The sequence below is a fragment of the Helicoverpa armigera genome, chromosome 25 (genome assembly GCF_030705265.1).
Source record: "Helicoverpa armigera isolate CAAS_96S chromosome 25, ASM3070526v1, whole genome shotgun sequence".
NCBI lineage: Eukaryota > Metazoa > Arthropoda > Insecta > Lepidoptera > Noctuidae > Helicoverpa > Helicoverpa armigera.
Window position 1 is genome coordinate 9,486,753 of NC_087144.1, and position 22,287 is coordinate 9,509,039.

At 39.4% G+C, this 22,287-nt stretch overlaps 3 protein-coding genes across 6 annotated transcripts; 2 read left to right on the forward strand and 1 right to left on the reverse strand.

Moving 5' to 3' along the window:
- The first annotated feature begins 101 nt into the window (after nucleotides 1–101).
- Nucleotides 102–8,923, forward strand: LOC110382887 (NADH dehydrogenase [ubiquinone] 1 beta subcomplex subunit 3). The gene is made up of 3 exons (XM_021343590.3): nucleotides 102–244; nucleotides 427–563; nucleotides 8,703–8,923. Exons 2-3 carry the CDS (start codon nucleotides 427–429, stop codon nucleotides 8,866–8,868), a joined length of 303 nt encoding a protein of 100 aa, XP_021199265.3. The 5' UTR covers nucleotides 102–244; the 3' UTR covers nucleotides 8,869–8,923.
- A 2,318-nt stretch (nucleotides 8,924–11,241) lies between these two features.
- On the reverse strand, nucleotides 11,242–14,265 carry LOC110382886 (protein Rae1). The gene is made up of 7 exons (XM_021343589.3): nucleotides 13,944–14,265; nucleotides 13,553–13,645; nucleotides 13,382–13,459; nucleotides 12,609–12,704; nucleotides 12,424–12,495; nucleotides 11,877–12,359; nucleotides 11,242–11,539 (listed from the first exon to the last, which is right to left on the reverse strand). Exons 1-7 carry the CDS (start codon nucleotides 14,088–14,090, stop codon nucleotides 11,456–11,458), a joined length of 1,053 nt encoding a protein of 350 aa, XP_021199264.1. The 5' UTR covers nucleotides 14,091–14,265; the 3' UTR covers nucleotides 11,242–11,455.
- A 2,329-nt stretch (nucleotides 14,266–16,594) lies between these two features.
- On the forward strand, nucleotides 16,595–19,552 carry LOC126055672 (SOSS complex subunit B homolog). Of its 4 annotated transcripts, none has more exons than XM_049845925.2 (2): nucleotides 16,595–16,728; nucleotides 16,803–19,552. In XM_049845925.2, the coding sequence occupies exon 2, from the start codon at nucleotides 16,901–16,903 to the stop codon at nucleotides 17,459–17,461; it is 561 nt and encodes a 186-aa protein (XP_049701882.1). In that variant the 5' UTR covers nucleotides 16,595–16,728; nucleotides 16,803–16,900; the 3' UTR covers nucleotides 17,462–19,552. The 4 variants fall into 4 exon arrangements, with proteins under 4 accessions (XP_049701882.1, XP_049701884.1, XP_049701883.1 ...); XM_049845927.2 differs by having other exon boundaries at nucleotides 16,638–16,718; XM_049845926.2 differs by having other exon boundaries at nucleotides 16,642–16,728; nucleotides 16,782–19,552.
- The last annotated feature ends 2,735 nt before the right edge of the window (nucleotides 19,553–22,287 follow it).

The following is a 22,287-nucleotide window of genomic DNA, read 5'->3' on the forward strand; positions in this document are numbered from 1 at the left end:
ACTCACTCGCTTCTTGTTGTCATATCATTTGTTTCTCGCTCATCATTGGTGGTCGCACTACTGTCACTGATTACTGTTATTTCGTTATTATATTACTGGCTGCCTAGAGTTTTCGTAGGTCCTGGCGAGTAAAAAAAAGTTCTTTGACACACATATGACAATGACATTTTGTTAGTGTCATGTCGATCTGCTGTCGATAAAATATCGTATTGAATAAATAGAGAGTATTTCACAGGATTTAAAGGTACTCAGCTTACTGTAATGAAAACAACTTCAATAATAATAGTTTCTCATATTAATTTTGAGCAAATAATTCTTTTGCGAAATGCCTAAAAGCTTCTTAATTATTAAATTGTTAAGGTTATGCCACAACAAGCTAGCTAGACAATTATGTAATGCTATTTAAGTTGTAATTTGTTGTTAAAGATGGGAGGACACGGTCACGGACACGGACCTCCGTACACTGTGCCGAACTACAAACAGTTCAACATCAAAGGCATCCCTCAGCTGGAAGAGCTTGAAAAAGCTCTTGCAAAGAAAGGTCTCTGTGACCCTTGGATCAGGTGAGAACAATACATGATGATACAGAACAATTTTACTTTTCATTCAGACCAATGATGAGTCGCTACAATCAAAAGAATTACTGTTTTTTTACACTGGTTAAACAAATCCTTAGACATGTCATGCTATGTTTTTTCTAAATGAGCTGGTTCTGTTGTAATGAAAGATGCTTTATAATGTTTTACCTCGCTAGGTGGCACAACTGTTTCCATTTTAATCATGTTTTATACAATGGAACATAAACATATTGTCCATGCCACAGAGAGAAGAAATTTTCCAAAACAAATGGTGAACATTTAGTCACAGGTAAAAATGACACTAACACCCGCTCATAGATTCGTTACTTGTATTTGGTTATATGTATTCATCTGATGCTTCATATTTGTGGTAAAATTTTTATTTATAAACAGACATGTTGCCAAGTTGCTTTAGTTACATATTACTGGCAGCCTGCATGTTTGTTAAGCACTAAGTACTTGTTTTAAACAACTTTCTTGTTGCTATTAATAACGTTAGTCAATTGTTGTTCAACAAAAGTTTACCATGAATATTGGGCTTTACCTACTTATTACAAAACTAGCCGTTTTCCTGCGGTTTTATCCATGTCCCGTGGTAACTACTGCCCGTACTGGGATAAAATATAGCCTATGTTACTTGTGGATAATGTAGCTTTCGAAAGGTGAAAGAATTTTTAAAAATGGTCCAGTAGTTTTTGAGCCTATTCATTACAACCAAATAAACAAGTTTTCCTCTTTATAATATTGATATACAGTGTCTGCGCCATACCTACGCCTAGTGATTTTTAATAGCAACAAGTTACACTTTGATGTGATACTATCAAATAATTATTTTTTTGTTTTACGTTCACCCGCAAACTTTTTATATTACTCACTTCTATATTGTACACGGTTGCGTCGCCAGAAAATCTATAATTTCATTTTGTAAAATGTCAAGAATTCAGATTATTAAACCTGTATTGCGAAGAAACTGAGGTTTTCATTATTAAACTTCCAAATGTCCACCACTGGACATTAAATGGCGACCGTGACAGGACGGATTTGCAAAAATTCGGATCGACTACGAAGACAAAGGAATTCTCACTAAAAGGAAATCTACCAAAGATTCATCGTGGAGGACTACAGACGCAAGAACACTATAATAGAAGACAACTAAGCCAGCCAGGTCGGTCAGAAGAACTCGCCGCGCCCAGCCTTAGCTTCTACTCCGTCGAGGTTCACCGTCAGCCTGCCACGTCAGTCCGAGAATTTCGTCAACATCTGCGAGCAGCTCGTGTACCTATCAGTACCACAGCCACCAGCGAGGACCAGTGCAGCCAGAAGCAGCCGTCTCGCCTATCAGTTAAGTGCCATTCCTACGATTTACCCTAATACCTGAACCCATTTTTCCTATCGAAAGGGTCGCTGTTTGGTACACTCCACTTGTGTATTTCATTAGTTTAACAAAATATCTAGCAATTTTAAGGCTTATTTCAAGTAAACAATCAGTAAATCTCCTAAAATAGTACAATTAAAATCCATAATTTATTGTCAACTACCTACGTAATCATTTGTAAAATCATAAATTCATTAAAATAACAGTAATTTCATGAAAATAAGTTCATAAATAAATAATACTTGAGTATCTAAACACCTATTAGTAATTACATTCCCGATATTTTCATTCTGCTAGGTAATCTGAAGGCCTAAACTTAGCCACCCTCCCAATAGTGCGTGTCATTATTCTAGTTCACATTATTTCAAATATTTTGGCCGACTATTCCAGGGAATTCGGCGCCGCCCGACGTTGACTACCGCTAGCCGCGTTCGGGTGACGAAGCGTCTGCGCTTCGCCACGCGCCGCCGAGCCGCCGCCGCGCTGCTGCCGCGCTGTTACCGCGCTGCTGCCGCGTGGCTGCGTTCAGGCCCCAGGTGTCGCCGAGGGAGTATCAGATAAGAGTTGAACATATAACTTTATTCCTTCATTTTGCATTAGTGTGTTACTGTTTAGATTACTCAATCACCTATAATACTTTCTTAAGTACTAGTTTGTCGTTTGTTGTTGTTACATACTATTAATTAATAAACAAAATGTCTTTAAGCGAAGATAAAGACAGTAATGCAAAACAATTGAAGGAGCTATTTGCTAAACGTAGCTCGGTCAAAGGTCGTTTAACGAAATTTAAAAAGTATTTAGATGTAGTATGCTCTTTAAAATTATCAAAAACCCAAATTAAAGAGTTAGAAATTAATATTGATAAAATACGAGCTATGTCTAGCAAATTCGATGAACTACAGGCTCAGATTGAGGTTATTAATTGCGATAATATGGACTCTGAGATTGATGAACGTGATGGAATTGAGCAGATCTTCACCTCACATCTGGCAATTGCTGAAGAGCAACTTGACAAGTATAAGACTACTTCTCACTATTCTGATTCGCACAATTCATCACAATGTCATCACGATCAGTCAACTCATTGTCATCATGTTGATTTTAAATTACCACAAATACAAATTGCAAAGTTCGATGGCGCTTATTTCCGCTGGCTTGAGTTCCGAGATACCTATTTGTCGCTTATTCATAACAATGAGCGTATCAAGCCTATTCATAAGTTCCATTATTTGGTATCGTATCTCGAAAATGAAGCTGCGCGAATTATTTCTAATTTAGAGATTTGCGAAACTAATTATGAAACTGCATGGCAGCTTTGTGCGATCGTTACGATAACAAGCGCCAGCTTATAAATCAACACCTCAATTCATTGTTATATTTTGAATCGACACAGCAACAACACAAACGTGAATCAGACAAATCACTGAGGTTTCTAGTTGACCACGTAACAAAAAACTTGCGAGCATTATCAAGCTTAGCTAAACAAGATGAGCTGCTTGATATGATAATTATCAAAATTCTTATACCTAAGTTAGATAATCGTACTGCTATGAAGTGGGAAGAACACCGTAATAGTTTGTCCGATCTCCCCACTCTAAAGGACTTCAATAAGTTCCTAACTGATCGCGCTGATGTGTTAGCAACTATGTTCCAAAACAAGTCTGACACACCCAAGGCTACACAATCACGCCAAAATAATAATAATAATTCTCGTAGCACTAAGTCGTTTTCATCTACAGTTCAGAACACCGGCTCTGTCACTAAGCAGTGCGTTGTCTGTAAAGGTGACCACTGGATTTACGACTGCCCTACATTCCTAGCGAAGAGTGTTCAAGAACGACGAGACGAAGCATTTAAGTTGCACTTATGCTCCAATTGTTTACGAACTGGGCATCGTGCACGTGATTGCAAGTTGGGTCCCTGTCGTGAGTGCAAGCGTAGACACAACTCACTCTTGCATTTACCTAATTCTAACAATGCTAGCACAGGTAATACTAGTACAGTCAGCAGCAATAGCACTAACACAGATCGCGGTTCAAGTGAAATATCAGTTAATAATTCGATTAGTGATAATTTCGTAGAAAATCATATTCTTTTGTCAACAGCCATGGTAAACGTTATCAATCCTCAAACAAACAAGCAATTTCGAGTGCGTGCTTTATTAGACTGTGGAAGTCAGTCCTCATTTATTAGCCAGTCACTCATGAACAAGTTATCATTACAGGTATGTACTATAAATACTATAAACGTTATTGGTATAGGCAACAACTTAGCGGAACATGTAAATAAAAGTTGCATTGCCCGATTAAATTCATTTAGCAACGACTACAGTGTTGTACAATCATTTTATGTGTTGAACCAGTTAACAGGTGCTATTCCTAAACAATCTATAGATATTAGTCAACTTAATATCCCACGAGACATACAGTTAGCTGATCCCAATTTTAATCAGCCTTCGGCAATAGACATCTTGATAGGTGCGGACCTATTTTGGGACCTATTAGGATGTGATCAGCTAGCATTAGGTCATAACATGCCCAAGCTACGTAGCTCAAAGCTAGGTTGGCTAGTCGCCGGCCCTATTTTTCCAAGTTTAAGGAATCGTTCGTTACCAAAGAGTATTCCGTGTCATGTTTCAATCAGTGATAGTGACGAATGCAATAATTCCGATATTAATTCTCAATTAACAAAGTTTTGGGAACTGGAGCAAGTTCCAGATAAGCAATATTTTAGTAAAATTGAGCAGGCTTGTGAAGACCACTTTTATCGTAATACTTACCGTTTAGAATCTGGCAGATTTTGTGTTAGGCTGCCTCTAATTGATAGTCCAGATTGTTTAGGAGATTCTTACGCAATGGCCAAGAAACGATTATTGTATTTAGAAAAACGTTTCCGTAAGAATCCAGAATTAAAGTTACAATATTCAAATTTCATTCAAGAATATTTAGAGCTAGGCCATTTAGAGGAATGTCCGATTATAAATCCCGTTCCATCCTATTATCTTTGCCATCATGCAGTGTTTAAACAAAACAGTGAAACGACAAAGACACGTGTTGTCTTTGATGGATCGGCACGAACTTCCTCAGGTTTCTCTCTGAACGACCTACAGATGGTCGGTCCCAATGTTCAAGACTCAATCTTTTCTATTTTGATTCGAGCTCGTCAGTACAAATACATTTTGACAGCCGATATTGAAAAATTCTTTAGGATGGTTGAACTAGATGAAAAGGATCGTAATTTACAATTAATACTTTGGAGAAGTGATGAGTCAAATCCTATCAAAACTTTACGTCTAAAAACCGTCACTTATGGTCTCGCAAGTGCTACATATTTAAGCACCAAGTGTTTGTCAGTATTGGCAGAGGATTGCGATGATCAATTTATAGGTAATATTATTAAACACGATCATTATGTCGATGATTTGGTCACTGGATCCAACTGTGAGTCCGAGCTGTTATACATTCAGCGCAAGGTGTCGGACACTCTAAAATCTGCAGGGTTTAAACTACGTAAATTCAGGTCGAATTTACCAAGTATTTTGTCATCATCGGTCATTGATCAAAATGACAAGGTTAGTTTAAGCGGATCCACTAATACTTTAGGATTAAATTGGAATCCTAAAACCGATACTCTTCAAATATCAATTGTAATTCCCAACAAAGGTGATGTAGTTACCAAGCGATCTATACTGTCTACATCATTCAAGATTTTGATCCTCTCGGTATTCTCAGTCCATGCGTGATTATACCTAAAATGTTACTTCAGTCCTTATGGCTCAATAAAAAGGGCTGGGATGAACCGGTTAGCTCTGATATTTTGGAATCCTGGAACAAGTTTATTAACAATTTAAGTTTTTTATCAGATCTACAGATCCCGCGATTAACGCTATGCGAAGCTCCTAGTTATATAGAAATACATACCTTTAGTGATGCTTCCCAAGTCGCTTACGGTGCATGTGTGTACCTGCGGTCACACAACTTAGCTGGTGATGTAAAGGTTAACTTACTGTGTGCTAAGTCTAAGGTGGCGCCGTTGAAGCCGACGACAATACCGCGTCTGGAGCTTTGTGCTGCTCTGTTGGCTGCAAAATTGTGCAAGACAGTTACCAGTTCTCTACGATGTGAGGTTGATCGTATCATTTATTGGTGCGATTCTAGCGTTGTCCTCAGCTGGTTGAATGGTAATTCTGCAAAGCTAAAAACATTTGTAGCAAATAGGGTTGCCGAGATTAATGAACTTACCGATAGTTCGTCGTGGCGTTATGTGCCGACTGATCAGAATCCAGCTGACCTGATCTCAAGAGGCGTAAGTCCAGATCAAATTACCAATCTTAATTTGTGGTGGTCAGGTCCAAAATTTCTAATACAGCCTGAATCTGATTGGCCCTATTTAAATAAATTAATAAATGAAACAGACTTACCTGAGATGAAATCCACTTCCGCTGTTGTCCAGGAACCTGTAACAGAAATTCTAAAATAGATAAATTTTCATCGTTTTTAAAATTAAGACGCATATTTGCGTATGTAAATAGATTTATACATAATATTAGACATAAAAATCCTAAAGATAAATTATTTGGTAAATTTAGTGTTACTGAATTAGAATCATCCTTTACTAGCCTATGTAAAATTGCTCAGCAAACTTCATTTGCTGTAGAGTACAATATTTTGTTAAAAAATAAAAATTTAAGTAGCAAATCATCTCTCTTGTCACTTTCACCCTTTTTGGATGATGACAAGGTGATGAGAGTCGGTGGTAGAATAGAATTATCAAATTATAATTATACTAAAAAACATCCCATACTTTTACACGCCTCTCATCCACTCACCAAATTATATTTCAAACATGAACACTTACGGAACATGCATGCCGGGCCTCAACTGTTGCTGGCCTGTGTAAGAGAAACTGTGTGGCCTATAAACGGTAGGCACTTGGCCCGCCGCACAGTACATGCCTGTGTCAGATGTAGACGTATTCAAGGTAAAACATTAACTCCCATGATGGGAAACTTACCTGCACAGCGCATCACACCTGATTTTCCATTTCGTACTGTTGGCGTTGACTTCGCTGGTCCGTTCCTCACGCTAAATAGAAAGGATCGAGGTGCACGATTAACTAAAACCTATTTATGTTTGTTTGTATGTTTTCGCTATAAATGTGTGCACCTGGAAGCCGTCAGTGATTTGTCCAAAGACGCTTTTATTATGACATTACGCAGATTTATATCGCGACGGGCAAACCAGCGGAGATATTTTGCGATAACGGCCGCAACTTTGTTGCAGCTGCTAAGGAAATAGGCAATTTTCTTAAAACCAATCATGAGCCTGTAGTCGATTTTGCTACCAATGAAGGTGTGAAGTTTGTGTTCTCCCACGTATGCTCCACATTTCGGCGGCATCTGGGAGGCTGGCGTTAAATCCGCGAAATACCACTTAAAACGCGTTATAGGAAACAATCATTTAACATTTGAGGAGATATGTACCCTTTTCACACAAGTGGAAGCTGTACTCAACAGTAGACCTTTATGCCCACTCTCCCCTTCCCCTAACGATTACCATTTCCTAACTCCCGGTCACTTTCTGATAGGGCGTGCCTTAAATGCATTGCCTGGTCCATCGCTCGAGCACGAGAACCAGAACAACCTTCAACGCTACATGAAGCTTGAACAAATACATCAACATTTTTGGCAGCGCTGGCAAAGGGAATATGTAGCAGAGCTACAGCAGCGCTCAAAATGGCGTACTAAATCAGCATCCCTAAAGGTCGGCGACTTAGTTCTTCTCCATGAGGATAATGTCCCACCACTCAGTTGGCGAATGGGACGAGTCAGCCGCCTGTTCCCGGGGACCGACGGAGTCACGCGAGTCGCAGATGTGCAAACTACCAGAGGTTGCTTCAGGAGACCTCTCACTCGGATCTGTCCCTTGCCTACATCTTTACCGGATGAAGACTGATGTAGTTGAAAGGAGTCTTTCAACGGGGGGGAAGATGTCTGCGCCATACCTACGCCTAGTGATTTTTAATAGCAACAAGTTACACTTTGATGTGATACTATCAAATAATTATTTTTTTGTTTTACGTTCACCCGCAAACTTTTTATATTACTCACTTCTATATTGTACACGGTTGCGTCGCCAGAAAATCTATAATTTCATTTTGTAAAATGTCAAGAATTCAGATTATTAAACCTGTATTGCGAAGAAACTGAGGTTTTCATTATTAAACTTCCAAATGTCCACCACTGGACATACAGGAATGAATTTTATCCAGTGCGCAAACTTTGTCAACTTATAGTTAAATAAGTTTTATAGATACGTATATTTTTATTTTGTCGTGTAGTACAAAAAAGAAAAATTATTGATATCTAAAGATGTTTATTTTGTAACCGATTGTACGGTCGCCATAGTAGGCACGGTGGGAACGCGAAACCGGTTTACTGACGTGAGCGCTACTCGGCGCCGCCGCTGCCGCCCCGCTGCCCGCAAAATTCGAGGCAGAGGCCTAAGAATAGTTGGTATCCATATTTTGCTGATTTTAGGACGGACAAAAGAATGAAAAAACTTTTTTTACTGATGATGCAGATATGTTCTGTTAATTATTCTGGACCACCAGTTTTTTTTTGTGCTCTGGTTAAAATTCATTCCTCATAATATTTTCATTTGGTTATATAAACCAATGTTGTCTCGTATTTCAGGGATGCATATGTTCTGGAAGTGATTTTATAAACAATGTACTTATACATATTTCAGAAATGAAGCCTGGAGGTACCACCCTGGATTTGGCACTCGCTGGGCTCGTGCCAACAAGACGTTCTTCCGTGGGCTGCCGCTAGGCCTCGCCCTGGCGGTGATCACGGTGGGCGTGAGCAAGATGTTGGGCGGCGGCGACCACGCGCACGCGCACGACGAGCACTGACCTGTTGCGCCCTATGCTAGTGTTTTTGTTTAATATATTTCATATTGTTAGTGAACCTTGTTATCATTTCTACATACATAGTTACTACATACAAACAACTGCCATTAGTAAAGCAGGCTATGTCGGAGGAGGATTAAGTCATTAATTAACATAATATAAATAAATTAAAACAATGCTTAATAGTATACAATTAATAGGTACTTAGAGTAATTAGCGACTAATTTAATGTCTTTGTCAGACAGGAATTCACCTATATTATAGTATGCTTTGGTAATTAAATATTCCTTTAACTTATTTTTAAATATTTTAGTAGGCAATTCTTTCCTTGACTTAGGTATATTATTATAATATCAATTGTAAATGATCGGAGCCATGCAGAAGACACTTTTGCGCATTAAAGTAGTCTTAGCGGTCTGGAGACATAGTCGGCTATTGTCGCGTCTGTTTCGTGGAACAGTATCGGCAAGTCGTTTAAAACAGCTCGGGTTCGATTTAACACAGCCACTTCCAATATATACACACCCTGGGAGCCCCCCAATATATTTATTTTATTCTAGTTTTCATTATTTGTTATTAAAGTGGAACAGAAATACATCATCTGTAAAAATTTCAACTCTCTATCACGGTTCATGAGATACAGCCTGGTGACAGACGGACGGACGGACAGAGGAGCGAAAACAATAGGGTCCCGTTTTACCCTTTAGGTACGGAACCCTAATAAAAAATATCTCCTCACTTTGTACATACCTAAGAGGGATAAAATAGAAATAATATGCACGTTTGTACATTTTTCTCTAAATTAAAGAAGTCGTCGGATATCGCATGACTCCCGATTATTGTTGACGGTAAGATGCAGGGCCCCGATTCTCCTAATTTTACTTAAGCGACATACGATTGACGTTCGACTCGATTCGACTGAGATCCGATCCCGACTCGATTACGATTGAAGCGTATGTGGCATTCCGCTATTTTTTCTTTGAAATAAACGTTTTTATCCTTTTCCGTCATTCAGTAATGAATCATTTTGTCTGCAAATGATTTACGATTGCAAAATGATTGTAGGTACAGCAAACTACCGTATGGACCAAAATCACCAAAATAGCAGACCAATCGCACACCAATCAAATGTCAATCGAATACGATTGGTCTTTTATTAGTAGCAGAATGCCCGATATGGTTAAAACTGCTAATTGCGATCATATTGCGATTCGATTTCTATTCGATTTTGACATTATTAACTTAGGAGAATCGGGCCCCAGGTCAGTCGGTTATTGTGACGCCTATATACGTCCATGCTTTAGGGTACAAATAAACAAGTTTACTTTTTATTATATAAGTAGGTATAGATTAGAAACTTGTGTATCTCTCACGGAAGCCACGTTCGCATGCCGTCTTCTCTAGAAACGTTTTCGGTCTCTCGGTCATTGACCTGTTGAGGGTTAATCGTTTTCCAAATAAAAAAAAATGCACAATGCCGCTAAAGCTTTTACTTCTAAAAGTTTCCCAGATAAATATAAAATAAATCATGATGTTGATTGGTATAGGGTGAAACCGCAGGGAAATTATTTGAATACTAACCATTTTAATAAGACCGATTGTTTGCTTCAGCAAGATTAATAAACGTGTCCATTTCGACCGCGCGGCCACCTCATAATTTTTGATGAAACTTTGCCAGGAATTAGTAGTAATTTGTTACTTTTCACTCCTCTTTTCCTGAATTTGTTACAAAAAAAACCAAGCCGCTATGACAAAGAACAGTTGGCCGCTAGAACCGCCACTTGCCGTAGTCATCGCCCGTGATTACTCAGAAACTATACAATGCAGATAGACGAATGATACATCAAAAGAAAGGTCTTAATTTGTTAAATTTGTTACAAAAATAATAAAGGTCAAAACGTAGATAGGTATACAAAAAGTTATGCAATGTTAAGTTTTCAGGTTATGAGTAGGTAAGTATATCACCGTAGGCACCAAATTAATAGAGGCTAATGTGTATAGAAAATTAGTCTTTAATTTGTTACAGCGAAAAAAGACAAAAAAATACTAGAAAGCAGGTTCAATAATATGTTAGAGTCGATTTTAGTTGGCCGCGCGGACGGCAATATGCCTAAAATACAATTTCGTTTTTCTCGTTATTAAAAGTAGGTTTTAGCTTAATTAAAGTACTAGTCGATGGGTAACGTAACCTAGTTTGAATAAATATAGCGAATTTAACTGCAGCATTCGTATTTTAGGAGATATTTACAAAAACACAGTGGTATGAAACTGTATGAGAGTAGGGTGTCCATGCATTTTCACATATTCGAAATTTTCGTTATTCACGTCTTATTTTTTTAGGGAGAGTGCATACTTTATAAAAATCAAAGTCACAAATAGATTAAAATTTCTTTATTCACAATCAACACAAAGGCAAACAAATCAAGTAATAAAAGACAACCAGATAAATATAAAATCTTCATAAACTAACATAATATTTATAAATTCTGTGTCACATATTTTCGTGTCAGTTAGACACGAAAATGTGTGTATTTAAATTTATAAAGGGCGCGGGGTGCAGTGCGCGGTGTGAGCGGTGTGCGCGGTGTGCTCACGTGGAGCGCGGCTTGAGGTCCTCGTAGCAGGCGCGCAGGTAGATGTAGTTCTTCTTGGCCGGGTTGAAGTGCTCGTGCCCCTGCCGAATGCCACGGTCAGACAATCTCACTTACATCACACCTAACAATATTATAAAAACGCAACTTGCTATGTGAGTATGTTTGTTACTTCTTCTTGCGTAAACGGCTTAACAGATTGTGATGAAACTTGGCAGTAATATTTCATACCCTTTTTTATCCTGACCTGGTGACCATTTGGGAAGTATATCCTATCAAACATAGCTAATTTCGTAAAATTGATCCAAAAATCTCCGATTAATCGGTGAAATTGAAAACCTCCTCCTTTATCGGAAGTCGGTTGATTCGACAAGAGTAAGCGTAGTGTGAAAAGCTGAGATAGTGAGGTGAAGGAGTAACCTTGGACCAGTCGTAGCCGACGGCGTAGGCGAAGATCTGGCCGTTGTGGTTGAAGGCGCACTTGGTGAGCGGCTGGTCCAGCATCTCGGAGGACTTGAGCCGTGTGCGCGCGTCCTTGTCCCAGAAGGAGAAGGAGCCGTCCGAGCCCACCGTGGCCAGCGTGCCGTGCGCCGGGTGGAACGCGATGTCGTTCACGGCGTAGATGTCCTGGTAGCCCGACGTGTTGGCGGGCGGCCGGTGGCACTTGAACGTGAAGTTGTCCTTGGGGTTGGTGGGGTTCACGTACTGGATGGCCACGCGGCCCTCCACGCTGCCCAGCGCGAAGCCCGTCGGCTGCTTGGTCTTCTTGTCGCGGAAGATGGCGATGCAGCGGTGCTGGTGCTTGAGCGGCGACTCGACGCGCTTGAACTCGCCCGGCTTGCCCTCCAGCGTGTAGAGGCAGATGCCGCGGTCCGCCGTGCCCACCACGGCCATGGGGTAGTCCTGCGGGCAAGCGAGCTGTAGCGGCGGCGCGGGGCGGGCTCGCCTCCTGCCGCCGCCTACTTACCACGTCCGCGCAGTAGCAGCGTTCCGACAAGTTCATATTCATTATGGGCACGGCGCTTCTGGTGTCCCAAAACTGAAATTAAACAAACACTTTACACTTGTGTGATTGATCATCATATTATTAGCAGGCGAATATCATACGTCGTCGCTCCTTCTGCAAGCTAAGATACAGAGTGGAGCGTATACCTTGAGCGTCTTGTCCCACGAGGCCGTCATGAGGCAGGTGTAGTTGGGCGCCTTGATCCAGTGGCACGTCTTGACGGGCGCTTCGTGCGCAGCCACCTGCACAAACGCAAAAACATACATTTTTATACATACACTAGTTTTCGCTCACGGTTTCGCATCCCGAGTGAACTACTTAGACCCCATCCGTCCTTTCAAACGTCCAGCTTTCAGTAGTACATAGTTATACATAGTTATCCTTAAACATTTTGTCATCATGTAACATTGCGCTCCCGGCTGCGCAAGAAGCAGCAGGTGCACGACTAGCTACGTGCCACATTGCCGTACTTGTACTCAGAATTTAATTGATAACTGCTTTCCAGTTCTGCGAGAATTCTATTAGTTCGTATGAAATCTATACCTATCTTCTATTTATATATTAAAAAATATTGCCACTTTTACTTGCAATTTTATAACTCAAGAATGGTCTCACCAATCCAAAAAATGTTTAGGTCATATTTGATTATTGTGGTGTTTGCTAGCATGACCTGAATGCAGATCTGCTCAATAAACTGACTTGACTTGCGACTCAACTATTGCATTAGATTCATTTTTAATCTTCACAAGACTATCTAGCGCAAGTTATAAGATAATACAATGACATATGACGAGGGCACTAACTACTCTATTCTATTTTCCCCACCTTCCTACTTAACCTCTCACTTCCAAATATTTGTTCTCAACATAGCAGTAATCTTCAGTCCCCCAATAATTGTTACATATTTAGCATAAGTTACCTGCATTGACTGATTAGAAGCCAGGTCCCAGCACTTGACACTCTTATCAGTTGATGCCATGAAGATTTTACTTCCATCCTGAAAATCAAAACATTGAAATAAAGCACAGAACAAACACATGAACTAGTTCTAGTTTCATTAACATAACATGCAAGTAATGCCTGTACTGACATCATGCCATGCTACATCTAATATGGGGCCATCCATGGTCTGCACTGCCTTGGGCACTGTTTTGCCCGAGGCCTCCACCTCCCAGCAGCGCACCTGCAACAACCAATACATAATGACTCAACGTCACCCATCAATTTGCCATCACAAATACATTCCTGACAATAATATTCATAAATCACTTTGTTGGTAAGCAAACAGTGTTGCCTCCCCTGAAGGAGAATAAGTAGTTATGTACTAATACTTAAATTTAACATAAACAGGTTCAACCAGTTTTAAATGCTGCGCTGTATGGGTCTACTAGCTGCACTATGATTAGTGATAACAACGATAAGAACCTATATTTAAAATATTACAAAAGCATGAATGGTGGTTTTATCACGAGATGACTCACACGACAGTCCCAACTGCCGGACACAAGGAACGTCTGCGGCAGCGAGGGCGGCGAGAACTCCAGCGCCGACACCGTGTCGTCCGGCGGAGACGTCACCTCCAGGTCCTTGTTGGGGTTGCTAGGGCCTCCGCCCAGCTGGTTAAACATCTTAACGGCCTTTGTGTTTACCAACAGATCAGATATGGATCGTAACAATAGCAGGCCTGCAGGCAGGGTACACGCAGCAGCTGGCCAATGTGGTAAGGAAGCGTCAGAAGCAAGACGAACGAGTAAATTCACAATACGTTATGTACTTTCTGTCCGTTTGAGCCACAAGTTTTCCGTTTGTTTTGGTTTTACACAAGTTTTAGGTTAACAACTGCAATACTATTGATTGATTAAACTCAGTTGACAGTTGCTGTCAGTCAATGTTACCAGGCGAGTAATTTCAATTACCCATAATTAAAGAAAGAGATGCGGAGGAATACTTCGACGCCTGATCGATGCTCTTTTTTATATTTTATGTTTATATATATATTGTATATAGTATTTTATTTTTAGTTTTGTATAAAGATAAGTAGTTTAAGTTTGTATATATGTATAGTGTGTACATTGTAGAAATAGATTATAAAAATAAATACCTCTAAGAAAGAGATTATTATACATCTACAAAAAAAGAGACAATAGCAATTGGCAATAATTTTAATCAAAATCTAATAACCATTTAAATACTTAAAAAACCTGCCAAGTGCGAGTCGGACTCGCGCACGAAGGGTTCCGTACCATCCAAATTAATATTTTATAGGTACATAAATATGTATTTATCGAAATCGAGCAAAAAATCACGTTTATTGTATAAAATGTTTATTTGATTCTAGTTTTCAGTATTTGTTGTTATAGCGGCAACGGAAATACATCATCTGTGAAAATTTCAACTCTCTAACTATCACGGTTCATGAGATACAGCCTGGTGACAGACGGACGGACGGACGGACGGACAGAGGAGCGAAAACAATAGGGTTCCGTTTTACCCTTTGGGTACGGAACCCTAAAAACCACTGTATTCAGAATCTTTAATATTAATTTACTCTACGCTCAATAAGACATTACCTGTACGTTTTAATATGAAACTTTGCTAAAAAAAAACTCCTTTTAATTATATATACGTAAACACGAGGGCGGCAAAATGGTCTACCACCCTGACGCTACACAAGTATAATATGTAGTATACTCAAGTCTTTGAGTATACTTCTTAACCTATGTCGCGTCGCTCGGTATTAGGGCATGCAATACCACATAAAATACCATTTAAAATACCGGTAAAAATAATATCTTACACTTAATATCTACCGGTTTTTTTATTTTTTTCTAAAATATAGTAACATTTTTACCGGTAATTGCATGCCCGGCTGAAAGACTTGTATCTATGGCCAAGAATAAATAAAAAAAAATAATAAAAAAAAATTGCATGCCCTAGTTCAGCGTTTCCCAAACTTTGTTCTACTGTGACCCGGTAAATTTCATGACTCCTCCTTCGTGACCCACTTAAGATTTTGGACCCACTGAAATAGGTATTAGCAGTGACGATTTTAACTCTACCAGCTCCCTAGGAGAGATTTCTACGGCGCCCTCCAACTACAATTTAAACCCATACGACAATATTTTATTTTTAAAGTGTAGCCCAATCGTACATAAGTTATTGCTGGTTGGTGAATGCAAAAACACGGGGACATAGCTTCTGATTGCGCCAGCGAAGCGAGCGCGAAATTTTTTGTTATATGTATTTTAGAACTCAAAACAAAATTACTTAAAATGTAGCCCAAATGTACATAACTCTTTGTTGGTGCTGGCGCCTATGTATTAAAATTTTGGGACTTAAAGTAGTACCGTAAATAAGAAAGTTCATATGGAAACTAGAAGTTACTTTCTAATTAATAAAAGAACTTAAAAACGACGCTACCTTTTTGCCAGACTTTTGGGTAGACTAAAAAATTGTTGAAAAATAAAAACAACTGTAAAGTGAAGCAAGCCCGAAAATTTTTGAGTTCTGGATCACTAAAAGTCCTAAACATATATAATAAAAGGTGACTGTGAAGTGAAGAAGCCGCGAGCGAAGGGAGCGCGAATTTTTTTGAGTATTGGGACATTAAAAGTAGCTGTATGTGATAAAAAATTTAAGTGTAAAGAAACCGCGAGCGTAGCGAGCGCGAAAATGTTTGAGTTTTGGGACATAAAAGTAGTGTTTGTTCGAGAATTTCTCAAATTTAACGCGGAATTAAACACAAATTTGCTTCGGCGCCCCCGAAGCCCGCGGCGCCCGTGTTGAAAACCCTGCTTCACATTTATAGGTTGTGACAAAAGGCATTAAAAATTGTATTGCTTGATTAGCTTCATGCCAACGGTCGAGTTTATTACGGGCTAGGACAATAATGCAATAGAAAACGTACACAGCTGCGCAGATTTTACTAATTTCGGCAACTTAAAAGGTACTTAACTTTTTATACTTAATTGTTGTCGTTATTAAGAGTGTGTGTGATGCTAGATACTCACTAGAGGTACTTATTTAAAATATGGAGGCAATGCTGCGACCCGGTATTTTTTTTTCGCGACCCGGTACCGGGTCGCGACCCACCAAATGGGAAACGCTGCCCTAGTTAGTCGGTGATTGACAGTCGGTATGTCACAGCATTGTCACAGTCACTTTATGAGACAAGCAAAGAGTAAAGGAGACAAGACAGGAGACAGCACACCAATTGACACATGACGGGATAAAAATAATGCAATGCAGTTTTGCAAGTAAATCAAAGTAAATATACAAAATAATAGAGTCGTTATTAGTATATTACAAATTAATGCTAGTACTAAGCTATTTCTTTACAGGTAAGAACCAAATGAGTATAAATAAGTAGCGCTCAGCCGTCACCGACGTGGGTGATTAACAATATTCGCTGTGGATTTAGCTTAAACCAATAAGTGCAATGAGCAACATACAGTTTGTTCAAATAAAGGACTTAAAACCTGGTATGAAAAATATAAATGCTGAGTTTATAGTGCTAGAAGTGGGTCCACCGACTCTGACGAAAGAGGCGCGTGAGGTGCGTACGCTGCGCGTTGCCGATGCCACTGCTTCTGTAAACCTGTCCGTGTGGGACGAGCCCGGCGCGCTGCTGCAGCCCGGAGACATCGTGCGTCTGACGCGCGGCTACGCGTCTCTGTGGCGCGCAGCACTCACTCTATACTCGGGCAAGTCGGGAGATATACAGAAAGTGGGAGAGTTCTGTATGCTGTTCAACGAGCAAGTGAACATGAGCGAACCACAGCCGGCTCCCCCGGCCGCCGCCGCTGGCGCCCCTGCCGCAGCGGGGGACCGCTCGAACGGGGCACACGCGCCGCTGCGGGCACTGCAGGCGCCGCCGGCCGCCGCGCCGGCGCACGCCGCCAAGCCGGACCGCTTCGCGCCGCCCGCCGACCTGTCCGGCAAGCACGCGCACAAGACGTACGTGCGCGGCCGCGGCCACCAGCGCGGCAATCGGAGGTAGCACCCGCACCTGCCTTCCTTCAGTGCCTTCCAAGACAATGGGGCATTCATTGTGGCTTAGTGTGTTAATAACCAGACTATTTGCCTGACGTGACGCCTCAACTCATACTCTGTTAAAACTCAGTAAATGCATAACGTTTAACCTACTCATATACAAAATGTTATTTTTATGTTTTGTAGACTTAACTTTTTTGATGCCTACACTCTCTCTAAATTCTTTGATGTAAAGCCATAATCAATGATCATGTAAATTTAAGAAATAGCATAATGTGACTAGAAGTTCATATTTTGTTATGACATACTAGCTATTGAGTAATGATTATTGTCAGCTAGGCTAATAGCTCCGGGTGCACAGAGCAGGAGGTAACGGCACTGCTTGTTGTTGCCACTCGTGTGTCATGTCGTTATTATTTGACAATCTTAACTACTCCGTGGGTTGCAAGTGTACTTAAATGTTTGACTTACAGAATTGGTTTCAGTTGGTAAACTTGCTCTATGTTGTCCAAAGTGATATTAATGTGTGCCAGTAAAATAATTTTCTCTAACCAGAACATTTTACTTATTCTGAATTACAAAATACTAGTGGTTTTTTTTATATTTCTAAAATGCTTGGTTTCATTATTCCATAATTCTGTTAACACCATGTTGGTATGTACAATAAATTTTATGGAACTCTACTGGGTGCACAGAGTAGTTTCTCCTGGACATGGTGAAACCTTTGGAAGCCAATAATTTATTGTACTGTTTAATAACACTGAACTATTACTCCTACCATGATAATTTCTTTGACTTTTCTACAGCGAACTTTAATTATATTATTTGATATGTACATGTATATATTTGTAGTAGTAAATGCTTTGATTGGTAGAGAGGGATTCAAAATAAAATGGTTTTTCATCCCACCATCTCGGAAAGAGTAGTTTTACCCTTTGATATCTGAGCGCAAAAGCCGTTTTTATTCTCTAGTCTAGAGCGGCAAAGTGATTTAAATTTAGAACATCGTGTGCAAAGTATCGTCATCGTGTGCAATACTTTGCACACTATGTTCTAAATTCAAATCACACTGGAGTACCATTTGTGACAATCTTGATAAGACTTTTCAAACAAATACATATTAAACAAAATACTGCTTAAAATAATTATTCAATTAATTAAGTAATTTTCATTACCTATTGTTTTTACATAGATTTTTAACCTCGTTTCATTTTTAAATTGAGTTTTCAAATAAATGAACTTTAATCGGTAAGTACTTCTTTTTAATTTGATACTCATATGTGCGCGCCATTTTGTTTTTTTTTGCATTTAGTAATTTCCTTGATGAAGTGGGATGAAATTATTATTTTTTATTGTTTTGAGCTCGATTTTAAACCTGATTACATTTTTAAACTGAGTTCTTGCATAAATAAATTTTAATAGGTACATCTTTTTAATTTGCCATGTGTGACGTGGCGTGCTATTTTCTTTTTTTGAGTTTAAAAATTTCCTCGATGAGGTGGGATGAAAAGTTAAGTGTTGCACTCATGTGCAAAGGATGTTTCACCTTGTGCTCTTTTAATTCCCTCGCTATCGCTCAGGATCCTAAAATTGAAACACGAGCGTAGCGAGTGTTTCGCTTACTCGGTCATCAAAATTGAGCCCGCGGTTTAAAAGCAACTTTGCACTCTTGTAAGTATAACAAATAACTATTTTCATATTTTACCTGGATTAACAGAGGTGTGATCTTATTATTTGGAGTTATAATGATGTATAATACCTATGAATTGTAATAACTTCTGGAGTTAATGAAACATATTCAATATTAATTGTAGCTATGTATCTATTTTAGAATTTCTCGCTAACAGTCGCAGCACTCGCTATAAGCTTGTTGTCTTTTGACTGCAAAGAATTGAAGGAAAGATTTTAAAAACTTTTTTAAACTTAAGAGACTTGTTGTTGTACCCATATCTATTACAGAAATTATATAAATGGTGAAAAACATTATAACAACCTAGGTAGGTACTTGAGAGTTTTTGTACATTAAAACTTTCATTAAACTGTCTTGTTGTATAGTTTCATTGCCTATGTAAATAAATTGTTGTATAAACAAATAATACTTAAACTTGTTTGACTATTATCTCACCCTGAAACCTAACCAACATCATCTTTTGAGTTCTGGTAGAACAGCGTTCTGAGAGACAGGGGTGGTTTCGCTGAGGAGCATGTATTGTGTGAATGTGAGGTGTACCGTGCGTTCAAGAACACTGCAGCTGACCATTGAGTTGGTCGTTGGCGTTATGTTTGGGCTTGGTAAGTCCGAGGCGAAGCTTAACGTCGCCAAGAGGGAGCAGCGGAAGGTCGTCGCAGCCGACGAAGTTTCGCTAATGTCCCGACGCGCACCGAGTCAACTGACCTTGGACGGGGTGGACTTGCTCCTGAAGGTTGCCAACAAATCTGGCTGCCTGAAAGTCGCGTTCACCCGTGACTTGAAAGAGGCTGCATTATATTATAAAGGGAATACGAAAGGGAAGTAAATAGGTACATAAGGGGAGCACATAGGTATGGGGAAAAAATTAAGCAAATTTTTTTTTTTTTTTAAACCCACGACGGTAAAAACTTATTGAAAAATAATAAAATAACTCAAAACCCCCGACTTAACCCAATTATTATGTAACTAAATACACTCAGCAGCACGGAATTTGGCCCAAACAAATACAAGTAGATATCAGCCCAGATAGCTGTTGTAAATTCTAATTTCATATGACATATGGTCAGTCCTTTCGTAATTGTTAATTAAAATACAGAAAAATGTGTGTCTGTTTAACTTTTGTAACACTAGAAACAGATTCCGTTGTTGGAACACAAAGCAGACAGTTAAATTTAAATTCAGATAGAAATTGCCGAAGTACTAAGCACGTTCCAAAAAAAAATATGATTATGATCGTTTTTAATTTCTCTTTTTTTCACAATTTGATCTGAAAATTACCCTTACTGCAGTTCAAGTTGCTCAAGTAGTGTTGCTATGACGTCAAGGGCGGAAGCAGCGGAAGATGGTTGAACCTTTAAGTGCACTGCGTACAAGTTAAAGATATGCATAGAAAATGTATGACCAGACTGGCCTTTACACAAGAAGACCAGAAAGTGGAGTCGTGTAAGGTGTTCGTCGGCGCACGACGACCGATTTATCGTACTTGCAATAATGTAATGTAAAATCGGTTTCTCACTGCGTTAGACATACGCCAGCCATTGCAAACAGCAAGAGAAGTCAACGTCCGTAAGCGCACAATAAGAAGAAGGATGGAGGAACGGGATCTGCGTGCTCGAAGACCAATTTGAGGCCTGGAACTTCTCCCGCACTATCGCATAGCCAGACTTAGGTTTGCAAGAGAACATGCAAATTAGACGCATGACCAATGGAGTAAAATTTTATGGACCGATGAATGCAGAGTCGTCTTAAGAGCTCCAGACGGCCGTGAATATGAATGGAGAAAGCGCGGAGAGTGGTTTCTTCTCACCACTACCAAGCAAACAGTCGGTTTTCATGGTGGGTCCATCTTGGTTTGGCGAGGCATAACGTGAGAAGCCCGTACTGAATTATTGGTTTTCGAAAGTCGTTTGACAACAGTGCGATATATTGAAGAGATCCTTCAAAATCATGTTTTACCCTGTCAGGGATTCATAGGAAGTGAATAATTTAGTATAATGCAGAACAATGCTCGACCTCACGCAGCTCTTTGCGTAACCGATTACTTGTTTGAGGTCGGTATTAAAAAATTGGACTGGCCTGCAAGAAACCCAGCCATGAATCCTGTAGAACATGTCTGGAACATGCTTAAAAGACAGGTCCAAGCAAGTCATAACTCACCATGGACTCTTAGTGAACTGAAAACCGCGCTGGTAGCTGCCTGAGAGATCTCTCAGGTGGAGATAAAAAACATCATCCAGAGCATGCCAGATAGTAGGTATGCAGGCAGTCATCAGATCAAGAGGAAGAAACACCCATTATTAAAATTCGATAACTTTCTGTTTTGTTAAAAATGTTGAATTTAAAAAGTTTATGGTGATTATTGCTGTAAAGGACTCTGTTTTTTAACTCAATGAAACTTAAAGAAAATCCTCACAATTCTGTTGTTTGTTAGTCATTTTCTTTCGGAAAATGAGTAAATTAAACAATTTTAAAATAAAAATTCAGATTTTTCATTTAAATAATGGTTATTGTATTAGAATAGACGTAAAAATACTTTTTAAAAGAGTTGATATCTCGAGAAATCGGTAATAGATATACTTAACTACTCTACAATGAATATCGATGTTTACAGCTTTTCCTAACGAGTTTGTTTGTCGAAGATATACTTAGATGTAATAATAATAATTTTACCATAATACATAACCGAGGAATATCCGTCGGGGGCTGCCATTAAAGCCTTTTTACCAAATTTTTTTTTACTGTGAACCGATTTGCATGAAATTTTGGAATAAGGTTTATCTTACCCTTAACTTCAAAAGTAAAAATGATTTGAACTCCGCAACCACCCTGGAGGTGGTTGCCCCTGGGGGTGGATTTTCGGTAAAACGTATATTTTTGCAGGGTGCCTGTGTTGCGGTACATTTTGTTTTAATGTAACCGAACTGCAGGCATTTCCTGTTAGGTTAGGTTAGGTTTTTTTTTTTTGTGGCAGGAGTGGGAAATCCTCATGGACACCCCGAGGGGTAGTGCCGGACTCTTACCGGCTAAAACCCACTCCTGCCGTCCCTTGTTCCCCTGACGTGGTCAGAGACCTGTTTAGACTTGTTTCTTTTGTTATAACTTGATTAATTTTTTGATGATACGTGGAATCTTAGATCGTTTTA